Source organism: Rousettus aegyptiacus, unplaced genomic scaffold (assembly GCF_014176215.1).
Source record: "Rousettus aegyptiacus isolate mRouAeg1 unplaced genomic scaffold, mRouAeg1.p scaffold_m13_p_10, whole genome shotgun sequence".
Lineage (NCBI taxonomy): Eukaryota > Metazoa > Chordata > Mammalia > Chiroptera > Pteropodidae > Rousettus > Rousettus aegyptiacus.
In genome coordinates, this window is record NW_023416285.1 from 30798293 (window position 1) to 30818404 (window position 20112).

General features: G+C 33.9%; 1 protein-coding gene and 1 pseudogene across 4 annotated transcripts in view; one reads left to right on the plus strand and one right to left on the minus strand.

Annotated features, from left to right (window-relative positions):
- The window catches only part of PPP3CA (protein phosphatase 3 catalytic subunit alpha), a 277450-nt gene that overhangs the window by 191612 nt on the left and 65726 nt on the right, over positions 1–20112 (plus strand). For all 4 annotated transcript variants that reach the window (XM_016159034.2, XM_016159033.2, XM_036227665.1 and 1 more), the window contains exon 3: positions 16134–16258. In XM_016159034.2, coding sequence (XP_016014520.1) covers positions 16134–16258 — 125 coding nt within the window. The remainder of the gene's footprint in view (positions 1–16133; positions 16259–20112) is intronic.
- Positions 7916–8034, minus strand: LOC118608971 (annotated as a pseudogene).

Consider the following 20112-nt stretch of genomic DNA (forward strand, 5'->3'; position numbering starts at 1 on the left):
TTCTGTGAAAGAATATACCTATGCAAAGATAGCCAGTTCCATCGGAAGTGAGAAATGATGAGGTGATGATTTAATAGCCAGAAAGAAAGGTTTTAGGTAAACTAAAGAATGGAATGTCATATTCTTCAGGGATTTGGGTCAGTACTATAAATGAATCCTTTGTAAGTTCTGTGCAGATATTAAACAAAGTGAGTATCTGTTTCAACAAAGTTTCTTGGTCTTGCCAACTTGCTCAAATAAGAACTTATAACTTTAGCAAAGGCACTAGAATGGCTATTGAAATGATCTTTAAGTTAAACAGAAGCGCACAAATTTCAACCTTTTAAAAAAATGCACAAAATGCTGTGTGTGGTTGTGTGGAATATTTTCCCATCCTCATTCCTTTTGGTACTTGACTTTGCCCTCCTCCCACGAACAGCAGAGGAGCGGGCATGTGGCCCAGGCTTGGCCACTCCGTGTACACCATCTTGTGGACACAGTGATGGATTCAGGAGGGATCAGGGGACCTGCAGGGGTCCAGTCACAGTTGTTTCGTGGCTTAGTTTTGCTGGCATTGGTGGATCCACCTCTTATTTTAGCATGCTGCAGGGTGTAATTTGGAGGATACTTGAAATAGTCTAACTACAATAGGAGAAAATAAGACGAATGTACAGAGAGAAGCTGACTTAAGAGTGAAAGTTAGGGAGGTTTTCTTTAAGCCCAGATCCATTTGTGCCTGAAGCCAGTGCTTGTATTTTACTGCATTTTGTGTGGGGATACCATGCTTAGTAATACTTGCGAATTACAGGATTTTCACACATCTTGGGAGCAGATCCTTCATGAGACTTTAGGTTCTATGGTATCTTATACCCTCCTACCTGTACGCTAACAACCATCTAGACTTCATTGCTATCTTTGAGGCTTTGATGAATTCTGATTCTATTTTAAGACACATTGAAACTCCTGCTTCATTTTAAATATATTTACAAACAGTGGAAATCATTGTGTGCATCAGTTAATAATTCAGAAACCTGTAAATGTTTAGCTGCTTTAATAATGAATAATGAAGTTAAGGGTCTTCATAAATGATGGAACTTTAAAACCATGTAATAAAAATGTGCTATTCAACACCAAATTAGTAATTTCTAGATAACTTATTCATGTGTAATTTCTATTTTAAATATTCCTGCAGATAGTTTTTCTGATCTAGTCATGTTGTTTGAAAAGAAGTGAATAAGAAGGCAATGTCGCCTTGTTTGTACTTTGTATCTACAGATGTAAAATCAGGACTATCAGCCACTCATTACATAGAATTAAATAAAAGAAGGAAAAATACTGATATAAGGTGTATGGAACTCTTTATTCAGACTGATTTAATGATATTTTAACTTTGAAATATCGTGGTCATTTATTCAGGGGTGCAGCTTCAATCATGTACAGCTGAAGAGAGCTGTGGTATCATAGAGATAAGGAGCTTATCTTAACTTACTGACCTGAGCCAGTAACTACACTATCAGATTTAATATTTACAATGCCTGTGCATGGTACCTCTACTGTCCTTATTCTACACGTTAGGAACTCGAGGGTTACAGAAGTACAGTGACTTACCAGAGGTACGATAGAATATTTCCTCTTGCCCAAATCCCTTTAATGGCTCCTCTTTGGATGAAGTTCAAATTTCCTAACTTGAATGACAAACCTCTTATTATCTTGCCCTTGTTAATTTTTACAGTTTAATCTCTTTTCATTTCTTGCCTAGACTCCAAGTTTACAGGTCTTTTTTAACTTCAAAAAATTGTCACAAATTGTTTCTTCCAATGTGAGCAATGTTCCCTGTTCCTGTCCCCACCAGTGACTGACTCTTCTTCATTCTTCAGGTTCTAGCTTACATTACACGTCCTCCGGGAATCTTCACCAGGTGCACCATGCCCATGACATTGTTCATCCACTTATTTAGCAAATAAATATATCGAGGATCCCCTTTGTCCTAGGTACTACCCTGGGCACTAGAAATGTTACAGTGAGCGAAGAAGAAAAAATATGTATCTACCTTTAAGCCGGTACTCTAGTATTACTATTTAGTTCAGTGTCCCTCATTAAATGCTTGTTTCATAAGGGGATTGATTATGTCTAAGTTGTTATGTTACTTCCTTAGAATCTAACACAATAAGGTATTGTAGGAATGTTACAGGCATTTAATATTGAATTGGAGCACAAATGAATGACTTCATTTACTATTTAATTTATAGTGGTTGTGTAGAAGTATAAGAATGTTTTATTTGGCCCCTTTTATCTTTTCACACTGCCATCATCATAATACTAGACCTCACTGTCTTATGTCTGTATTAGTGCAGTAAATTTCCAATTGAAAGCAACCTTGTTTTCAAATTTTCTACATCATTGGATTCTCCATAGAGCTGTCAGATTTATCATCTTATCTTACTGGAATTGTTCTGCTTAACACACCTCATACTGAAATCCAGTTCTTTCATAATCTGATATTGCCTTTCTACTCTGATTTATCTTCTGATCTTTCACATATACCTTCTAATCAATCCAATTTTTTGTAATATGCCTATTCTGGTTTATTTGCACCTTCCTACCTAGATATCACTTTCTCTTATTCCCGGTTTACTACAATTTTATCAACAATGAAAGTCACTTCCTTTTGATTAAGTCTTCTTTGACAATGTCAGTCAACTTTTATTTCCATAATTTCTGATTTTCTGTAAGAAGTCTGTAAGACTTTTGGTTATAGCAGTAGTATTCCTAAACAAGTTTTAAGCAGCAGAATCTACCCTGTACACCTACCTCCAAAACACACACACACACACACACACACACACACACGCACGCACACACACACAAGGAACAAACCTCATATGAAATTCCAAGATGAAAAAAAAAATGATAAAAGGAGAGCTTATTGTAATAATGACCCTTGATACTCTTCGTGAACCCTTTAGCTCTGCAGAGCACATTTGAAGCCAGTGTATGTGACTTCGCCCACACTGGTCTTTGTTTGGTATTAATGTTAGCAAGGGAAGGTCAAAAGTGGTCAGGATGACTTATCACTGCTGAGAGGAAAATTACTTACGTATTAAACAGAAGGAAGGGATCATTCTTGCCATGCCTGCCACAGCAAACATTTCAGGTCCCATGTTTTTGGCTTCTTACCGCTTCCCAGGAAACATCTGTAGGAAACAGAGCATAGAGTCTCATTTTATTCCTTTCTGTAGTTCTGAGACATTTGAAATGTTAGAGAACCCCTAAGCTAAACCCTTCTGAAACATTTTTAGCCATCTGCATTTCCCATGTGCAGAGGCCACACAGTGAAGTCCATGGTCAAAGGTCAGTGTCTTCTTATTGCTGAAAGTCAAATCAGTAGCAGTTAAGTCATGGGAAGCCCCATCTGGTCCCTGTTCATAGGTGTAAGTTTTAAATCCCAAGTACACCTTATGTTTCTTAAGGGAGTTAATTGTATTTATAGTCTTTTACTATAAAATTATATATTCTTTAATTATTTCATAATGATAAAAGCTTCCCATCAGTTTTAAAGAATGATTTTTTTTTTGTTTTTTTTTTTGTTTTTTACTTTTCCATAACACCTGTCACCTACTAATTAAGACTGAATAAAATACTGTGGTTTATGAAGTTGACTTCTATAGGATTATACACAATTTGTACACTCTGACTTGTGATCTCTCCATATAAAGTATCAAATCATCATAGGACAAATCAATGTTCTTTTGTAAAATGTAGTTCAATTTATGATGTGAGTAATATCAAAGAGAATTCATATTTCAAAAGATAGCTTTGTATGATGAACATTTTTTAATTTTTGTTTAAAATACATTAAGAAATATAGAAGATGGAAAGAGTTCTGGAAGTTTAATTAAGTAGGTCTATAAGGAAATGTAACTTAAAATTATGCGATTTTATAAAACAAACTTTTCCCTAGTAAAAATCAGTTTAATAACTCACCAAACACATTACAAACATGCTTTTCAATTTTTATGTTTTGTCAAGGGAAAGGAAGTTGATTGACAATCCTGATTAATCTTTTCTCAATTCAAATATATAACAAACATTCATCATTTTTAATTGACGAAAATTAAACTAAATTTGAAATTATGAATACTAATGAATCCCAAGTTGTGATGAGTTAGCAGCTATTTTCTGTTTTCCAAACACCTGCATTAAAATTTGCCATGATCACTCAGTTTATATGTTATATATAACATATTAGGCAAACATGATTTTTGTATAATTTAATTAGATATTTGTCAAATGCTGAAGAAATAAAAAACATAAGATATGTTCATGCTCAAATTGGAGACAAGTACATGTGAATGTACAGAATATACAAAGACTTTATTGATGCTATGATTTAAGTTCATTTAGGTAACTGTGACCCCCTCATTTTATTCATAAAGATAAATAAAATTAATGGTTTATTTCACTGTGAAATGTAATCTTCATAAGAGGAGTCTTCAGTGGAATAAATATAAGCTGCAAATTGAAATTAGATATAACCTATTACGAGTTTTTAAATTTTTAAATTGCTAACCATTTTGCTAGGTAAAAAGTAAGCAAAACAATCTCAAACCTTTTATTAATATAATTTGAAATTTCAAAATAAAAACATCACTAAAAGTAAATATAAAATTGTATATGCTCCTGCCTCTGTTAAGAAATTTGGCAGATGGTAACAGGCAATGGAATGATTTGCCCACAGGAAATGTGTATGGGAGACCTAAGTCTTAAACCCATATTTCTTGACCATAAACCAGTGCTCAGAAGTTTCAGAATGGAGAGGGAGATACTCCGATGTCAGGAAGCCAGTACTTTTTATTACATTTTATGTATATCTTCTCAAGTATCCTGTAAAGTTCTTGAGACTGTTTCATGCCTTCCACATCTTTATTGTACCAATATAATAGATCACAAATAAAAATGAATTAGTTTTTGATGTTGTTTACTCATCTTTTTAATGTGGCATATTTAGTAAATATTTCGTGTTTCAATGTTTTATTTATTTTTTTCAGATATTTAACAGAATAAATAATTCTGAAATATCTCCTTAAAGAAAAATAGGTAAGGAAATGATAGATTAAGGAAAACTAGGCAGACTTAAGAAATTAACTTATTGTCTTTGTCAGAGATTTTCCAGAAACTACTTTTTAAAAATAAATTTTAAGTGAATGTTTTCAAACGTGTTTGAATCCATATATTTTTAATAATTCCTCAATTAAGTATTAAAACTTCCATTTCTAAATTTGCCTCATATAACAAATAAGCTTATGTATTTTTACTGAGGGAATGGTAGCATTTAATTCATTTAACCCTTTTCATTAAGTCATTCAAGTTTTTTTTTTTTTTTAATGGCACTTATTAGCTTTGTTCGCTTACTAGTAGGAATAAATAGAAGCTACTTGAATGTCAGTGATTGGTCAAAACACTTTCTAATATCCCCACTACTTATAATTGCCAAATTAATGATGAACATGTGAACTTTATAATTAATTATAATTAGCTTGCTTTCTTGAATTTAAAAAATATTAAAAACAAAATAATATTTTAAATTGTTAAAATTTGAGGAATATCATGACAAGAATAGAGATGACTCACTTTTTTCCTACTTAGAAGATTTTTCTTAACTGAGTTTTCCAGAAACCAATAAGAGCTGGCTTTTTAAAAAGTCCATTTGGTGAAAATACCTTATATTTCTTCCATTTACTATGTCACTTTCAGCTTTTAAAACGTTACTGTTCTTACATAACCATGGAACAGAGTGGTCTTGTAAATGAGTTTTGCTACAAAAGAAAATGAGACTACCTGGAAACTTATCATGAGGCTGTTACTCGCCAAAAGATCGGTAACATCACTAAAGCCGTTTGGAGATATTTCCACTCTTAAAAAATGAAACTTGTGGAGCATGAGACCTAATATATTTGATTTAGCCTTAACAGCTTTCAACATATGATAGCATGCATTTAGGCAAAAGTAGAAAAAATAGAGCAACGTTTTGTGTGTTTTATTTTTGGCTACTTTGAGTACAAGTACTTAGATCATCTATCTAAATCTGGCAGAGCATTCAAGATGTTTCTTAGGTAGATACCTTCTGGAATAGCTGCCACATCTACCATTTCACAGTGTGTCTGCACATTCCATGTGCCACAGCATGTTAAACTTTTTTCTCTCTTATATTGTTTCATTAAATTAAAAAACAACAACAACAACAAAAAAACAAAAAAACCTTATTTTATAAGGTTTGTTATGAAGCTCTTTATAGGTGAGGCATCTGAAGTCTTCTACAAAGATTAAGTATCTTGTCCTAGTTACACAAGTGGCAGTTTACAGAGCAAGATGGTCTAAGCCTAAAGGTAAAAAAGAATAGACTGTGCCTATGTAAAGGAGGAGATTGAGGAAAACAAATTGGAAGAGTCCATGGCTTCTATAGATAATAAAGCTGATTCAGGGCAAATGAATAAGAAAATGATTAATGAAGTCACAGCTTATTGATTAGGGGAAATCAGGAGGAGTATACATACAAACCAAAAAACTAACAAACAGCAATTATGAAACCAAGAGGTAGAGCTTCATAGTTTGTGTTTTTAAGCATTTCGCTCTACTGCCTCTCTCCAAGGAAGAAAAAGAAAAAGGCCAAGTTACCAAACAGTTTAAAACAAACAAACAAACAAACAAACAAAAAAAACAAAACAAAAAGCCAGCAACAATAAATCCTTCCAAAATATAGGCTTAGAAGACCCAAGATGGGAACCTGAAGGCATAGATCTGTAACCCCTAGATCCGATTACAGTAATAGGAGTCCATCTTTCAGGGTCCTAGAGGGAGTGTTCATGTGAATCTGTAACCTGGGGTTGGTATTTCAAAAAGCAAAGAGAGCAATCATTCATTTAGCAGTAAATATATAAGTACATAAGGTGTCAGATTTATTTATATTAAGCTGGAGTTACATCAACTCATAGTGTTTATCCAGTACTCTTGATTGAAGGGTGATGACAATCAAGGGTCTAGTGAACTACATATGTAAATAAATCCACATACCATATAACCAGTACTTTCCAGGACTGACCGAACTTGGACATATAAACACAGTGATGACCAAATTTAATTAAATATCACTATAAGTATTGTACATACTTCTTTTATTTACTTATTAATGTCGTGGCCATGACCATGACTTAAATAGTTTCATAACGTTATTATGAATACTTAAAAGTTAAAATCTGAATTGTTGCTCAAATGGAAAAATTGTGATAACAGATGGGGGAAAAAATGTATTCTTATTCAAATGCATTCTTATACATTAAGTTCTTACAGTAAACAAAATCTTGTAAAGCATTCAACCCATGAAGTGGAGGGGTGGACTTCAAAAAATAATTTCAATGGCGAGAAGCCTCACCTTTAAGATAAAAAGATAAACGTTGGTTTCAATAATTTATTTTTCTATTGATTGGAATATATTATCAACATGCCATGGTGTTGTGTGTGCTTGGTCCTATAAAATAATTTTTAAAATGCAGACTATTCTAGTTTTTTTCCCTCTGATTATAATGATAAACCAAGATTTAGGGGATTCATGGAGTATTTAGTACTGGATTGTTTTAATTGTCATTATCTGTTATAAGCTACAATATATTCTGCTCTTATTTCTTCAGTCGTCCTGTTATATTTTTCATTAACACTGGCTAATAGTTTATGTATTTTTGTAAAACAGCATTATAAATATAAAAAAATATTTGAAATTACTGCTACTAATCTGCACCAATGCTGTTATTGTTTTGTGTTTAACTTTATAGCTTTTTTCTTTCTTTTTTTTTTTTTTTTTTAAGGCGAGGCAACTCTTGGTTGACCTCACAGATTGCAAGGACCTTGGCAGCTTACAATCCTTTTTTAAAAAAATTTTTTATGCCTATAGCACCTGGTCTTCCTAGGTGGTCTCCCATCCAGATACTAACTAGGCCCAACCCTGCTTAGCTTCCAAGATCAGATGGGATCGCATTTGTTCAGGGTGGCATAGCCGTAGATGCTTTTATTATTTAAAACACTTTAAATTTCAGTGTTTAGCAAATTTTTCTTTGACTTAGAGACTTTTTATTATTGTCTGATAGTACCAAATTATAATGCCCTAGTTAAGAATTTGTATTTTGTGTTTTACAAAGTGCCTAGGACATGTGTAATGCTTGAAAAATAATATGCACTATGAGGAAAATAATATTATTTTGAAGTGTACCTCTTTAGTGAATGTATTCTGTTATTTTTTCTGTTAATTTATTTTACAGTTGATGAAGATTTCTAGAGATAAGTGAATGCTGTAATAAAACTAACTTTTATCTCAGTAATTGCCTGATTTCAGAAGTTTACACATTCTGCTAATAAACTACACGTATTCAGGCTGGCTAGTTTGTACTTGAGTTTATCATCCACTAAAGGTTACATAATTCTGGATTATCAACAGCAGGAAACAGATATGTACTTCCAGTGCCCACTGTGTTCAACCTCTTATAAAACCTCTAAATGTGAGGTTTTTCTCTGCAAAATATCAAATTTTGGAAGAGAAAAAGTTGTAGCAGATAGAGCATTCAAAAACCAAACCAATAAATTGAATAGGTTAATCCTCTTGTGGTGAGAATTAGACATAATGATAGTTCCTTAACGTTAGAAATTTTATTGTTTTGGGAATGTGGCTATTATGGAAAAATATCGGGTTGAAGTAAATGAAGCTGAAAGTAGAGTGGAACTCTAATGGTGAAAATTGCTTAGCAATTCAGTAATGTCTTTTCTAAAAGAAAAATTACAATCTGTTAGTTTAGTATGAACTGGAAAACTTGTAGAAGTTATTCTATTTCATGGAAGTCTTTCAAGATGATAAAAGCCAATATTTGGAGGAAGTAAAAAGTCTTTATAGAAAATAGTGAGTCAAGAATTAAAAGCACTTGACTTCTAAATCATAGTATTGATGTCTTTTTGAAATGCTGGTCCATTAAATATCTGTTTTTAACCTGCAATTTATTGTTTGCTAGGTATTTGTTTATTTGTTTTTAACAACTCACACCTTTGTCCCTAGGCATCCTAATTTGTACACACTTTCTTTAACTTGGAATTCTGTGACATTATAAAATTTTTGGCTAGTGTCAGTAAGTAATTGACCTAATGATCTTTGATTTGTTTTCTTTTTTATAGGCAAATAAATAGGACCAAATGTGCGAGTCTGAGCATTAATTATTTTAAGGAGTTTTATATAAAAGTATATGTTTTACATTACATTTTTAAAAAATATGTCTTTTACTCAGAATGGTAGTTTTTTTGGAGTCATTTAAAAGCTGTGATTGTATAGCAATTGTACTGGAAACTCATTCTAGTATGTTCATTACTGTCTACTGTTTACATTTTCTAATGTAGTAATTTATCATCAATGTGAACTTAGAAACAATAGAATCTTTTGAAAAAATAATTCAATTATAATGTGGGTATACTTGATTACAGATTCACTAAATTGATTTAGACATGTATACCTAATTACACTTATAATAGATGCATACATGGTTGTTTTGAATACCTATCCCTTCTTATTGGAGAGTTACCAGCACTTCTCTAGTTTTAAGCTTTAAGGCAAAGGCTTGGTCCTCTTTGTGGTTATCTTTCCAACTTCCTCCTTCCTGTGCCTGAGATTATTTTCTGAAGGGCCTGTTTGTCCTCAATATGCTGGCCATTATCTTCTCTACTTAGCTGTGTGCTGATTTTAGGGCCTCTTAGACTTGCTCTGTGACTGATTCATTGTCCAATTTGTAGATCACAAGGGCTTAGTCAGCTGACTACAAAGAGCCCCTTGTTACTGCCCCAGCCGTTTATGGCTATTTCTCTTTAGCACTACTTTTCTGTAATCTACAGCAAGTAAAGTCTTAAACTTGTTTAATGACTCCCTAACTGCTCTACTGACCACTAATCTCAAAATAATTCCTCCTTTGTGGTGGGTGGCTTCATACACACACACACACACACACACACACACACACACACACACACACGTGTGCAGTTATGCGCATTTATGCTTATATGTACTTGAATCTCCTGAGCCTGTGATTTCAAAAGTCAAATAACTAGCTCTCCAGCAATGACATTAGAAATAAAGACTATTCCCTTCCCTAAGAAATAAAAAGAGTATTTTCTGTAATTTTCTGTTTCCTACTTTAAAATTCTATACTCACCTTCAGAAGACGTAGATCAAAAGTTATTGGCACCACTCATGTGTGAGAACCATTTCTAGTAAAGTTTTATTTAATGTGAGCTAAGAGTCATCAAGGTAAGAAAAAAATATTAAATGGCAATTACTCAAAAGTACTTGTTTGCTTAGGTATTACTTAGCAATTGATTATTGAGGTACAATTTGTATATTTCCTGATAGTAGCAGAGAGAAATGGAAGAAGTATGTAAGCATCAGAGGATGTGAGTCACTCATGTGCCATTTTGTTATCCTGAGGATATTAAAGTAGCCAAGTTCGAAACCAACTTGTCATGCCATTTAGGGAAAAAATCAAGATAGAGATAATGAAAACATTGCCACCATCTCACCAAGTAGATTCAACTACTTAGTGTCCCTGGAAGTTTTTATTTCTCGAGTGTAAAAAAAATGGAGGACTGCTTCTCACAGGGAAGATAACCATCATGTTTTGGCACTGCTAATGGATAAGGGTTACAATGGTCTAGGGAAAAAATCTTTTGACTTCATTATTTTTGATGTGCTAATTTCATTAAATGCCTAACTCTATTTATTTCTGATAGAAATATGTACAGTTCTGCTAATAATCTATTGAAGGCATAACAATTTTTTTCAGAATGTTCAGTCAGATGGATGACTCTTTTCATAGAGACTAGGTATGATGTTAGACTTGAATGATGGTCTTGTAATGTGGTTGTGTATTGGCGGTTATGTATTGGTCCTGCATTATAGGTAGGAATCCACTATTGGGACAGAATATGGAGAGACAGAATGGTTTACTATAGGCAAAGGTGTCAGACAAGGGTGAGTTTTAACTCTCTATTTGTTTAATCTTTATGCAGAGAATATATGAAAAACTTGGGTAGACTTGGGGGAGAGAGAGTTGAAAATTGGTGGAAGAAATATCAATAACTTATGATATGGAGATGATACCATCATATTGAAAGAAATTAACAATGATTTGAAATGACTTCTGATTAAAGTTGAAAGAGGAAAGTGCCAAAGCAGGACTTCATTTGAATATCAAGATGGCAAAAATCATGACTACAAAAGAAATGCAAAATACTAACATAGACAAGGAAAACATTGAAGTTGGTAAAGATTTTGCTTACCTTAGTTCAGTCATCAATTCAAATGGAGCTGCTGCCAAGAAATCAAGAGAAGGCCCAGACTTGGAAGCACAGCAATGGGAGAATTAGGAAGATCATTAAGAACAAAGATGTGTCAATAGAGACCAAAGCCAAGATCATCCACACCCTCATATTCCCAATTAGTGTGTACAGATGCCAAAGTTGGACAGTGAAGAAGGCTGATAGGAAAAAAATTGATTCATTTGAAATGTGATGTTGGAGGAGAGTTCTACTGAACTGCCAGAAAGAGTAACAGGTAATTCTAGAGCAAATTAAACATGACACATCACTGGAGACAAAAGTGACAAAACTGAAGCTGTCCTACTTTCGACACATCATGAGAAGACAGAGTTCTTTGGCAAATACAGAAATGCTGGGAAAAATAGAAGGCAGCGGAAAAAGAGGAAGACCAAGTATGAGATGGATTGACACCATAAAAGAAGTCATAGGCGTGAGTCTACAGGAGCTGAGCAAGGCTGTTAAGCCAGGACATAGTGACCATCACTCATTCATAGGGTTGCCAGAAGTCAAGAGTCCACTCAACATCATATGACAAGGAGTTCTTTTATTACCTGTATTGTGGTCCTTTGTTATTGGCACTTTTTTGTAATTCTATCAGTGTTCACCCTTGGTTGGATACCCACCCCACCAGCAGTGTTCCATTGAGAATGAAAAGAAAATAATAGGAAGCTAAGGAAATGCAGAGAGCAGAGGTATATAGTGGTCAAGAATGAGCTTGCCTTAAAGGTATAATAGAATCTGTCAAAGCCTGGTTGTTCTAGAAGTGCTGTTAAAATTAAGTGACATTGAAGATGAAAGGACCTAAAATAAAAATAATGAAATCTTACTATTTGCAACAAAATGGATGGACCTAGGGGTATTATGCTAAGTGAAATAAGTCAGACAGAAAGATAAATATCATACGATGTCATATAAATACTATATGATGTGGAATCTAAAGAACAAAATAAACAAACAAGCAAATCAGAAACAGACTCATAGATACAGAGAACACACTGATGGTTGCCAGATGGGAAGAGTTGGGGGGAGGCCTGGGTAAAAAAGGTAAAGGGATTAAGAAGTACAAATTGGTAGTTACAAGACATTCATGGGGATGTGAATTATGGCATAGGGAAGATAGTCAATAATATTGTAATAACTATGTATGGTGCCAGGTGGGTACTAGATTAATCAGGGGAAACATTTTATAAATTATATAAATGTCTAACCATTAGGCTGTACACCCAAAATTAACATAAAATAATACGGAATGTCAATTGCAATTGAAAAATAAAAATTGAAGAATTAAAATAAAATTATAAAAAAGAAAAAAAAGGATGAAAAGACCTAATCTCACGAGGAATTGGAGGCTGCAAATAACCAAGCAGACAGCTTGCTTCATTAGCTGCCATTTGTTGCACTGTACTTCTCTTTGGACACCAGTGTCCTAGACACCCAAGAGGATGGAGGGTGGGGGCCATGGCATCATGTAGAGATAACCTTTCCTCTATGTGATATGATCACCTTTACCCTCCACTCTTTTGGGTACCTAAGTATGGATACCTCTTGTATGCCTCAGTATGGTGGCCACTTTCTTCCTGAAGTTTGGTGTCATAATGACAAATGTTCCCAGATACCAGGACATTGGGATAAATCCATTATCTTAAAGCTGAAATGCCAAGGGCCTGAGTTCAAATGCCCAAGGAAATTTGATCTTCGTTACTCCTTTCCTTAGGTCCATCCCTCTCTTCTAGACTGCATCAAAGAAACACTTCAATATTATCCTTTCACATCATAGGAAATCCTAATCTCACACTAACCTGGAGTTGGCATTGAAAGAAGTTGCCTTTTCAGTGCGTATCTCTTCCACATATAATTTAGCCTCATGGTCTGAGTATGCTAAGTCAGAGGCTTAAAAGTGTAGATAGGAATCATCTAAGAGCTTGTTATAAATTCGTATCTCTGGAGATTCTGATTCAGGGCCCAGGAATCTGTACTTTTAAAACCTCCCCAAGTGTTTCTGATGTAGAACCAGGTAAAGAAATCACCATAAGATATGTGGGGGCCCTGCATTCTACCCTAGTCTTGAACATTGTTTTGAAAGATGTGATTTTAGAAAGACAAAACAAACATCATCTCAGAGAAGTTGAAGGCATTTGGCTTCCACCAAAGCAAACTCCACAGGCCTGTCAATCATCTCTGTCTATCCCAAAGGCACCTCACAGTTTCTAATTTCTTAGTGAAGTTAGAGAATTTCTTAATGAATTTCTAAATTAAGTACAGCACAGGCCCAGTGGAAGACTCTTGGGGCAGTGCATGCTTCTCGCGTACCTACTGGCTAGGTCCTGTTCTTGACACTGAGGCACAGTGAACAAGACTGATGAATTAGCCAGCTTCTTAGAGGTTATATCCCAATGGAGAGAATCAGGGAAGAAATAAGCATGCAAATGAATCAAGAAGATAATTCCTGAAACTAATAAGTACTGCGAAGAAAGTGAAACAAGGTTATTGGATGAAGAGTGACTTTGGAGAGAGGTAACTCCTCTACATAGGATCATCAGGAAAGACCTTCTTGCACACATGCCATGTAGCTGAGACCTAACGGATGAAAAGGAGTCAGCCTGTGAAAATCAAAGGAAGAAATGAACATGGCTTTAGGGCACAGAGAAGACTGGCATTTAGTGAACAAGGGGATTACTGGAATGGTGGCTAACTAAAATGGCTCTGCCTTAAAAATTGATTTGGGAAATCCTTAAATTCCCTAATAAAATATCTCCAATTTTCAAGTATATTTTTATTTGATTTACTGTTTTCTTTTGTTGGGCTTTGAATTTGTTTATAATTTGTGTGCAAGTTGTTTTCCTTCACTAAACATTATCGTAAATGGTCCTTACGGTAAAAGCATGATTTGAATTGTGTGGGTGTTCTAAGGTAAAGTCAGTGATGATGTGGCCATCATACAAGTAAGTGGATTTCAGGTTATTTTGTTTTCCATGCTGAGTTTATAGCAGTTGCTCTACTGTTTTATATCATCAAGCAAGATCCAGTAATTGCACTGCTTTTATAAATCATTGAGATTATCTCATCACATAGTTATTATAGGCCAGAAAGAAGAGCTCACTTTCCAGTTTTTATAAAATTGCATTCATGATAATCTACTTCTGTACTCCAATGAAAGCAAAGATATCCATAATGTTTGCATTGTCTAGAGCCTCATTTTTGTAAAATTTTGTAATTCTGGCAGCCAGATTATGCTACAGTTTTATGTCGGTAGCTAAAATCACTTAACTTGTAAGCTATAGTCTACAGCCTGAATCTATGTCTTGTTATTTATGTCATTGATGTAGAGAAATGAAAAATAATTTTCCTTGAATTTTCAGCTATGACCAGGAATTGAAATGAAGGGATCAAAAATAGAATAAAGGCTAGGAAGAGGCAAGAAAAGTGAAGAAGATGCTCCAGAATGCCTTCCACTTCTTCCTCCAACCCCAAGCACCAGAATCCCATCTTCTCTAGGACCTCGATATTTTAGATACTACTATTTTGAAGTGCCACTTTGATATAACATTTGCCAGATCCATATCAGGTTCCAGGAACTCTTCTATGCCCATTACAATATTAACACATTTAATTCTCACGATAGCCCAGTAAAGTAAGGTACTATTTACCGATACTTCATTCTGTGAACCTCTTAGTGTTCAAGAAATAGTCACATCTTATTTATCAGTTAATTGAAAAATTAGTTTAAAATATTAAACATCTATATTTATAGAAAATTTATAAAATATCAAAAATATTATAATATGGTGGTTGACAGCAAAAGCTTTGAATCTGGCAAATCTGAATTTAAACCCTGGATCATCTGTGTTTACCAGTGACCTTGCCTACCCACATAGCCTTTCTTTAGCTACACTGTTTTCTTACCTGCATAACGAAGATAATATATGTGGGTTTTTTTTTTAGGATTTTGAAAGTAGTAAATGAAATAAAAAGTACTGACTCAGTGGTTTTTGAAAAAAGACTACATAGCTCTTTCAAGAATTTTGATTTAAAAGAGAAGAGAATGTTAAACATCAATTCCCAGTGACCTTTTTGTACTTTGTTTTACAGGATTTTTTTTCATTTCATGATTAATTTATTCATTTTAACATTTGATATTAGAGTGTGTCTTATTAAAAATACTTTGTTATAATTTAAACTTAATTTTTTTTTCTTACTGGTAACATAATGATTTTTTTAAATAGAATGATTTTTTTAGTTGATAGATTTTTAGATTTAATGAACTAGATTTTATGATATATATCAACTTCTTTCTTTCAGGAGGCAGTAACATGTAGTAGTTACACATTCAGGTTTCAGTTTATGTGTGTGTGTGTGTGTGTGTGTATGTAATGTCAAATAAATAAACCTTTTTTGGTCTTATCTCTTATCTGCAGAAGGAAATGTCTATTCCATGACATTATTAATATTAAATTAGGAAATGTGTATAAATTTCTTAGCAGTGTCTGATGCAGAATTGTTAAATGCGAAGTAAAAATAGACATTATTATTATCTTATTTTCCTAGTTAATCTGTGAATTAATAGAGCTGGATACTGGAGCCAAATATACCTCTAATCATTAACTTTGGAATCTGTCTCATATTCCTGTTTTACAAAAGAATGTTTTGGCTAAGATGACCTCTAAATTCATTCTGGCTCCAACATTTTGTAATTTTATTATCTAATTCAAAGTCTTAACATAATGTGACCATAAAATGAATTTCTTTGTTTCTTTCAGTTTGTGGGGACATCCATGGACAGTTTTTTGACTTGATGAAGCTCTTTGAAGTGGGGGGATCTCCTGCCAACACCCGCTACCTCTTCTTAGGGGACTATGTGGACAGAGGGTACTTCAGCATCGAAGTAAGTCCACATCATTTCTTTTTAGCTGCTCAGTAATGGATCAACAGCACCTTAGAAACATAAAAGTGGTAAATATTATTGCCTTAAGGAGATCCCTCGTCTATAACAATGAACTTTAATACACTTAATTCTTGGGACATTACATATCTTATTTTTAGTTGATTCCATATGCTTTTTAATGTACAGAGATGATAAGGAAATGACTAATAGTCTTTTCTACCTTTTATATATTTGCAACTTTGTAAAACTTCCATCATATTTACATTAGAAAATTTCATTTCCTGTTGAGAACTAATCAAAGTTGATTAAATAGGCAGAAATGTGTTTGCATGGTTATACCTTATAATTATGAGGCAATAAGTTATCTTTGTAAATTGATAGTCAAGTGCAAGTGTGTCTCTGTCTGTGTGTGTGAGTGCTTTGTTTTGTCTTTTTTGATACCTGTCATCTAACTGGAGTAATTTGTCAGGCTCGTTAATTAAAACAAAACAGATAACCTTTGAGTAGAGCTTCTTCCTCAGCCTCTCATCTGCATCTGCTTCAGGTAGAAATTACATTCAAAATAAGGGCAAGGATCTTTTATTCGCATATTTGTTCTTCCTGGTGCTTAACATGTTGTCATACATGGAAAGAGCCCATTAAAATTTATTAAAAGAAACGGTTGAAATAGGAACAAGTTTTAAAGAAACAGCTCATACCAGAGGAGCTGACATTGTAAGTGTTCTCGAAAGAGAAGCATTAAAAAGAAAAAAAAATTTTTTTTAATTAAAGACAAAGTTCAAATTTATGTTTTATGTCAATATCATTTATTCATAATAGTCACATAGAAGAGATTCTAGGTTTTTAAATTTCCATCATAATATTTACTATAGGAATATTTAATGTTGAAAAATGTGTCATTCTTAAACAGCTTTTGTTTTTAAGACTATCATACTAACTTTATTTTTTGGTTATTCAGTTCACCTTGACTCATTAACTAAATATGTATCTATAATATTATATTTCCACCAATATATTAATACTTTCTTCATTTAAAGATTACAAATTTATTCATGATGATGAGGGAGGGAGGGGTGGTGTTGGTATATAAATCCAAAAGGAGAAAGTTCATTTTTGGAATTTCTTCCATTTGGCAAATGTATATTATCGAGCATATAAAATGTGTGTGCACTATGATCCAGACTGTAGAGAATTCGAAGAAAAAAATATCCTTGCTCTGTAGAAAACCCAATCTATGTAGGAAAATTTAACTACAAAAAGCTATCAGAAGCCTAGAATAGGTAGTCATCCAGTATTCAATTATTATTTGAACCAGTTATTAAAATCTTGTGATAAAAGAGGTACAGAAAATAATTGCCATTGGAATATAGAAAATTGGGAGAACATTGGGATCATACACATAACTTGGGAAGACTGAGTCAAAGAACAAATTGAATTTAGCATGGTAGGAGGGAAATCAAAGCAAGAAGAATACAGAGGAAGCAATTAGTAAACTTATAAACCTCACTCATGGATTATCTTGGCCAACTTGACAGGGAACTGTAATTGAGTACAAATTTTTAAGAACTTTGTATCACATTAGGCTAGTATCTGCCAAAAGAAGAAGGAAGAACCTATATAACAGTGTTTTGAGCAAGATAGAAGTTTTTTTCTCTCTTGAGTAAAAGCCCACAGATGGGCAGACCAGGCTCGTGTGATAAGCGTGGTGCCAGGGCCCAGGCTCTTTCTGCCTTCTTGCCCTGACGTGCATGACCCCATTCCAAAAGGAAGCCTATGACCCAAGATAGCTACACCAGCTTCCCTACATTACATTCAGCTAGAAGGAAATGGAGAAATATAAGGGCATGTCTTCTCATTTAAGATGTTCTCCAGAAGAGGCACAATTACTTCAGCTTGCATTCCATGGTCCAGATTCATTGATACGGCTATAGGTGATTTCAGCTTGTAGCCAAATTTAAAAAAGACTGCCATAGGCAGAAAACAGCAGTGGAAGAGATAGAATTTCTGCTACTTCCCTTAAATTGGGGTTGTTTTGAGTCTAAATAAATATTTTTTAAATTTAGTAACTCTAAAGTTGATCTTACTTTTTTAACATTTATATGCTTCTATGAAAAGTTCTGAAAATAAATGAAACAAATATTCTACTTTCCTTGATACCCACCTTCTGAACAAGGGACACCCATGACTGTCCTGTTGGAAGTGATTATTTTTATCAGCCAAATTATGGAGTGTTATGTTGGAAACTTTTTTTCAGTTACTTTGACTTTTTTTTTTTACCTAATTAAAGACAATAGTAGTTTCTTATTAATTTGGTAATAAAGCGCTAAATTATGTGTTGCTTGGGTAATAGCTGGCACATTAGACTTCTTTATCTCACCAATTCCATTTTTGAATAATGTTTCTTAATCACATTGGTCTTTATTTACCTTTTATTTTTTTTTTTACTGGAACAGTTCAATCATCTGAATCTTTGGCCTCAACCCATTTGAAATTTCCTAAACTCACCCTAATTAGAGCTTTTTGAACTCTGTTTCTTTCAAGTAAAGAAGTTGAGAAGCAGTAATCACTGATTTGTTTCTCAGCAGGTTTTTCTTTAAGTGTACAATTAATCTCAATGTTTGAACTATGAAAGTTGTGATATTGTGTATAATATACATCTTTTGAAATTCAAGCAAAGGATCAAAGAATGAAACCAAATGTTGGTGATGTATCAAATGTAGGTATTATAGGATATTTAAAAGTTCTGAAATACATATATCAGAGTCCTCCTCATCAAAAGAGCTCTTTAATAATTAAACTCCAAGAGTTCGAGAGTACAGCCCCAGGAACTGGCCACATCAATACAGAAATGACAAAAATGTGATAGCCTTATATGTAAAAATGACCATTAAAGTGTGACCTTTGAGGGACTCTGGGATGGCTTAGTGATTTTGTCATATTTAAAATAACACAGATATTTATATAAAATATATTTGCAGAGACTACTTTGAGACCTTTTATTGTGGATTAAGGAAGCTGACATTGTTTGCATGCTGTAAATGCTATCGTTTGCAAAGTATAAATGATCTTATTTTTTCCTCACAGTTCTGCAAGGAACATGTAAATGTCTTTCTTTAATACCTGTGGAAACCTAAGCTCAGAGTGTCACACGCAGAGTGGATGGCAGTGAAGTTTGTGCTCTTTTCACTACACCCCATGCCTTGGTCATGTTGTCTTCACTAAAAGAACCACAAAAAAAATGCACACATCAGGAATGCAGAAACTGATAAACACTCTCTCATTCACTTATGCATGTACACACACACACACACACACACACACACACACACAATCCTCTCCCCACCCATATATTCTCAAGGTCATAGCATTCAATATAAAATGTTCTCACTGAGTCCAATGCTGTTGATTTAAGAAAAAAAAAAAAACTAAAATAAAGAGCTCAGTTTTACAGTGTACACTATCCTAGCAGGTTTCGAAAGGTTCTTGATTCATCTCAATAATTCGGGGCACCACTCCGGGTATTCTCCTTTGGCTATCCTCTGGGCAAAGAAGAGCACTTGCTTTTAATTTTTACCAAATCAACTTTGAAGAGTGGGTTCAGATTTCTTACAATCTGTGCTGGGTCGTATTTACAGGCAGTAGGTAATGTGCTCTGGGCAGTACATAGAGCTCATTTTCTGTTCTCTCTCTCTTCCTCTCCTCCCATCTTCTCTTTTTGCCAAGATTAGAAACCATTTCCTACAAAGTTAGCCCAAATAAAACAAGCAAGCTTTTGAGTAGTGATGAAAGGGGTAATTTTTTTCTTGAGTAATAATTTGTGTCACACCAAATACCATCCTCTTTCTGATGATTGC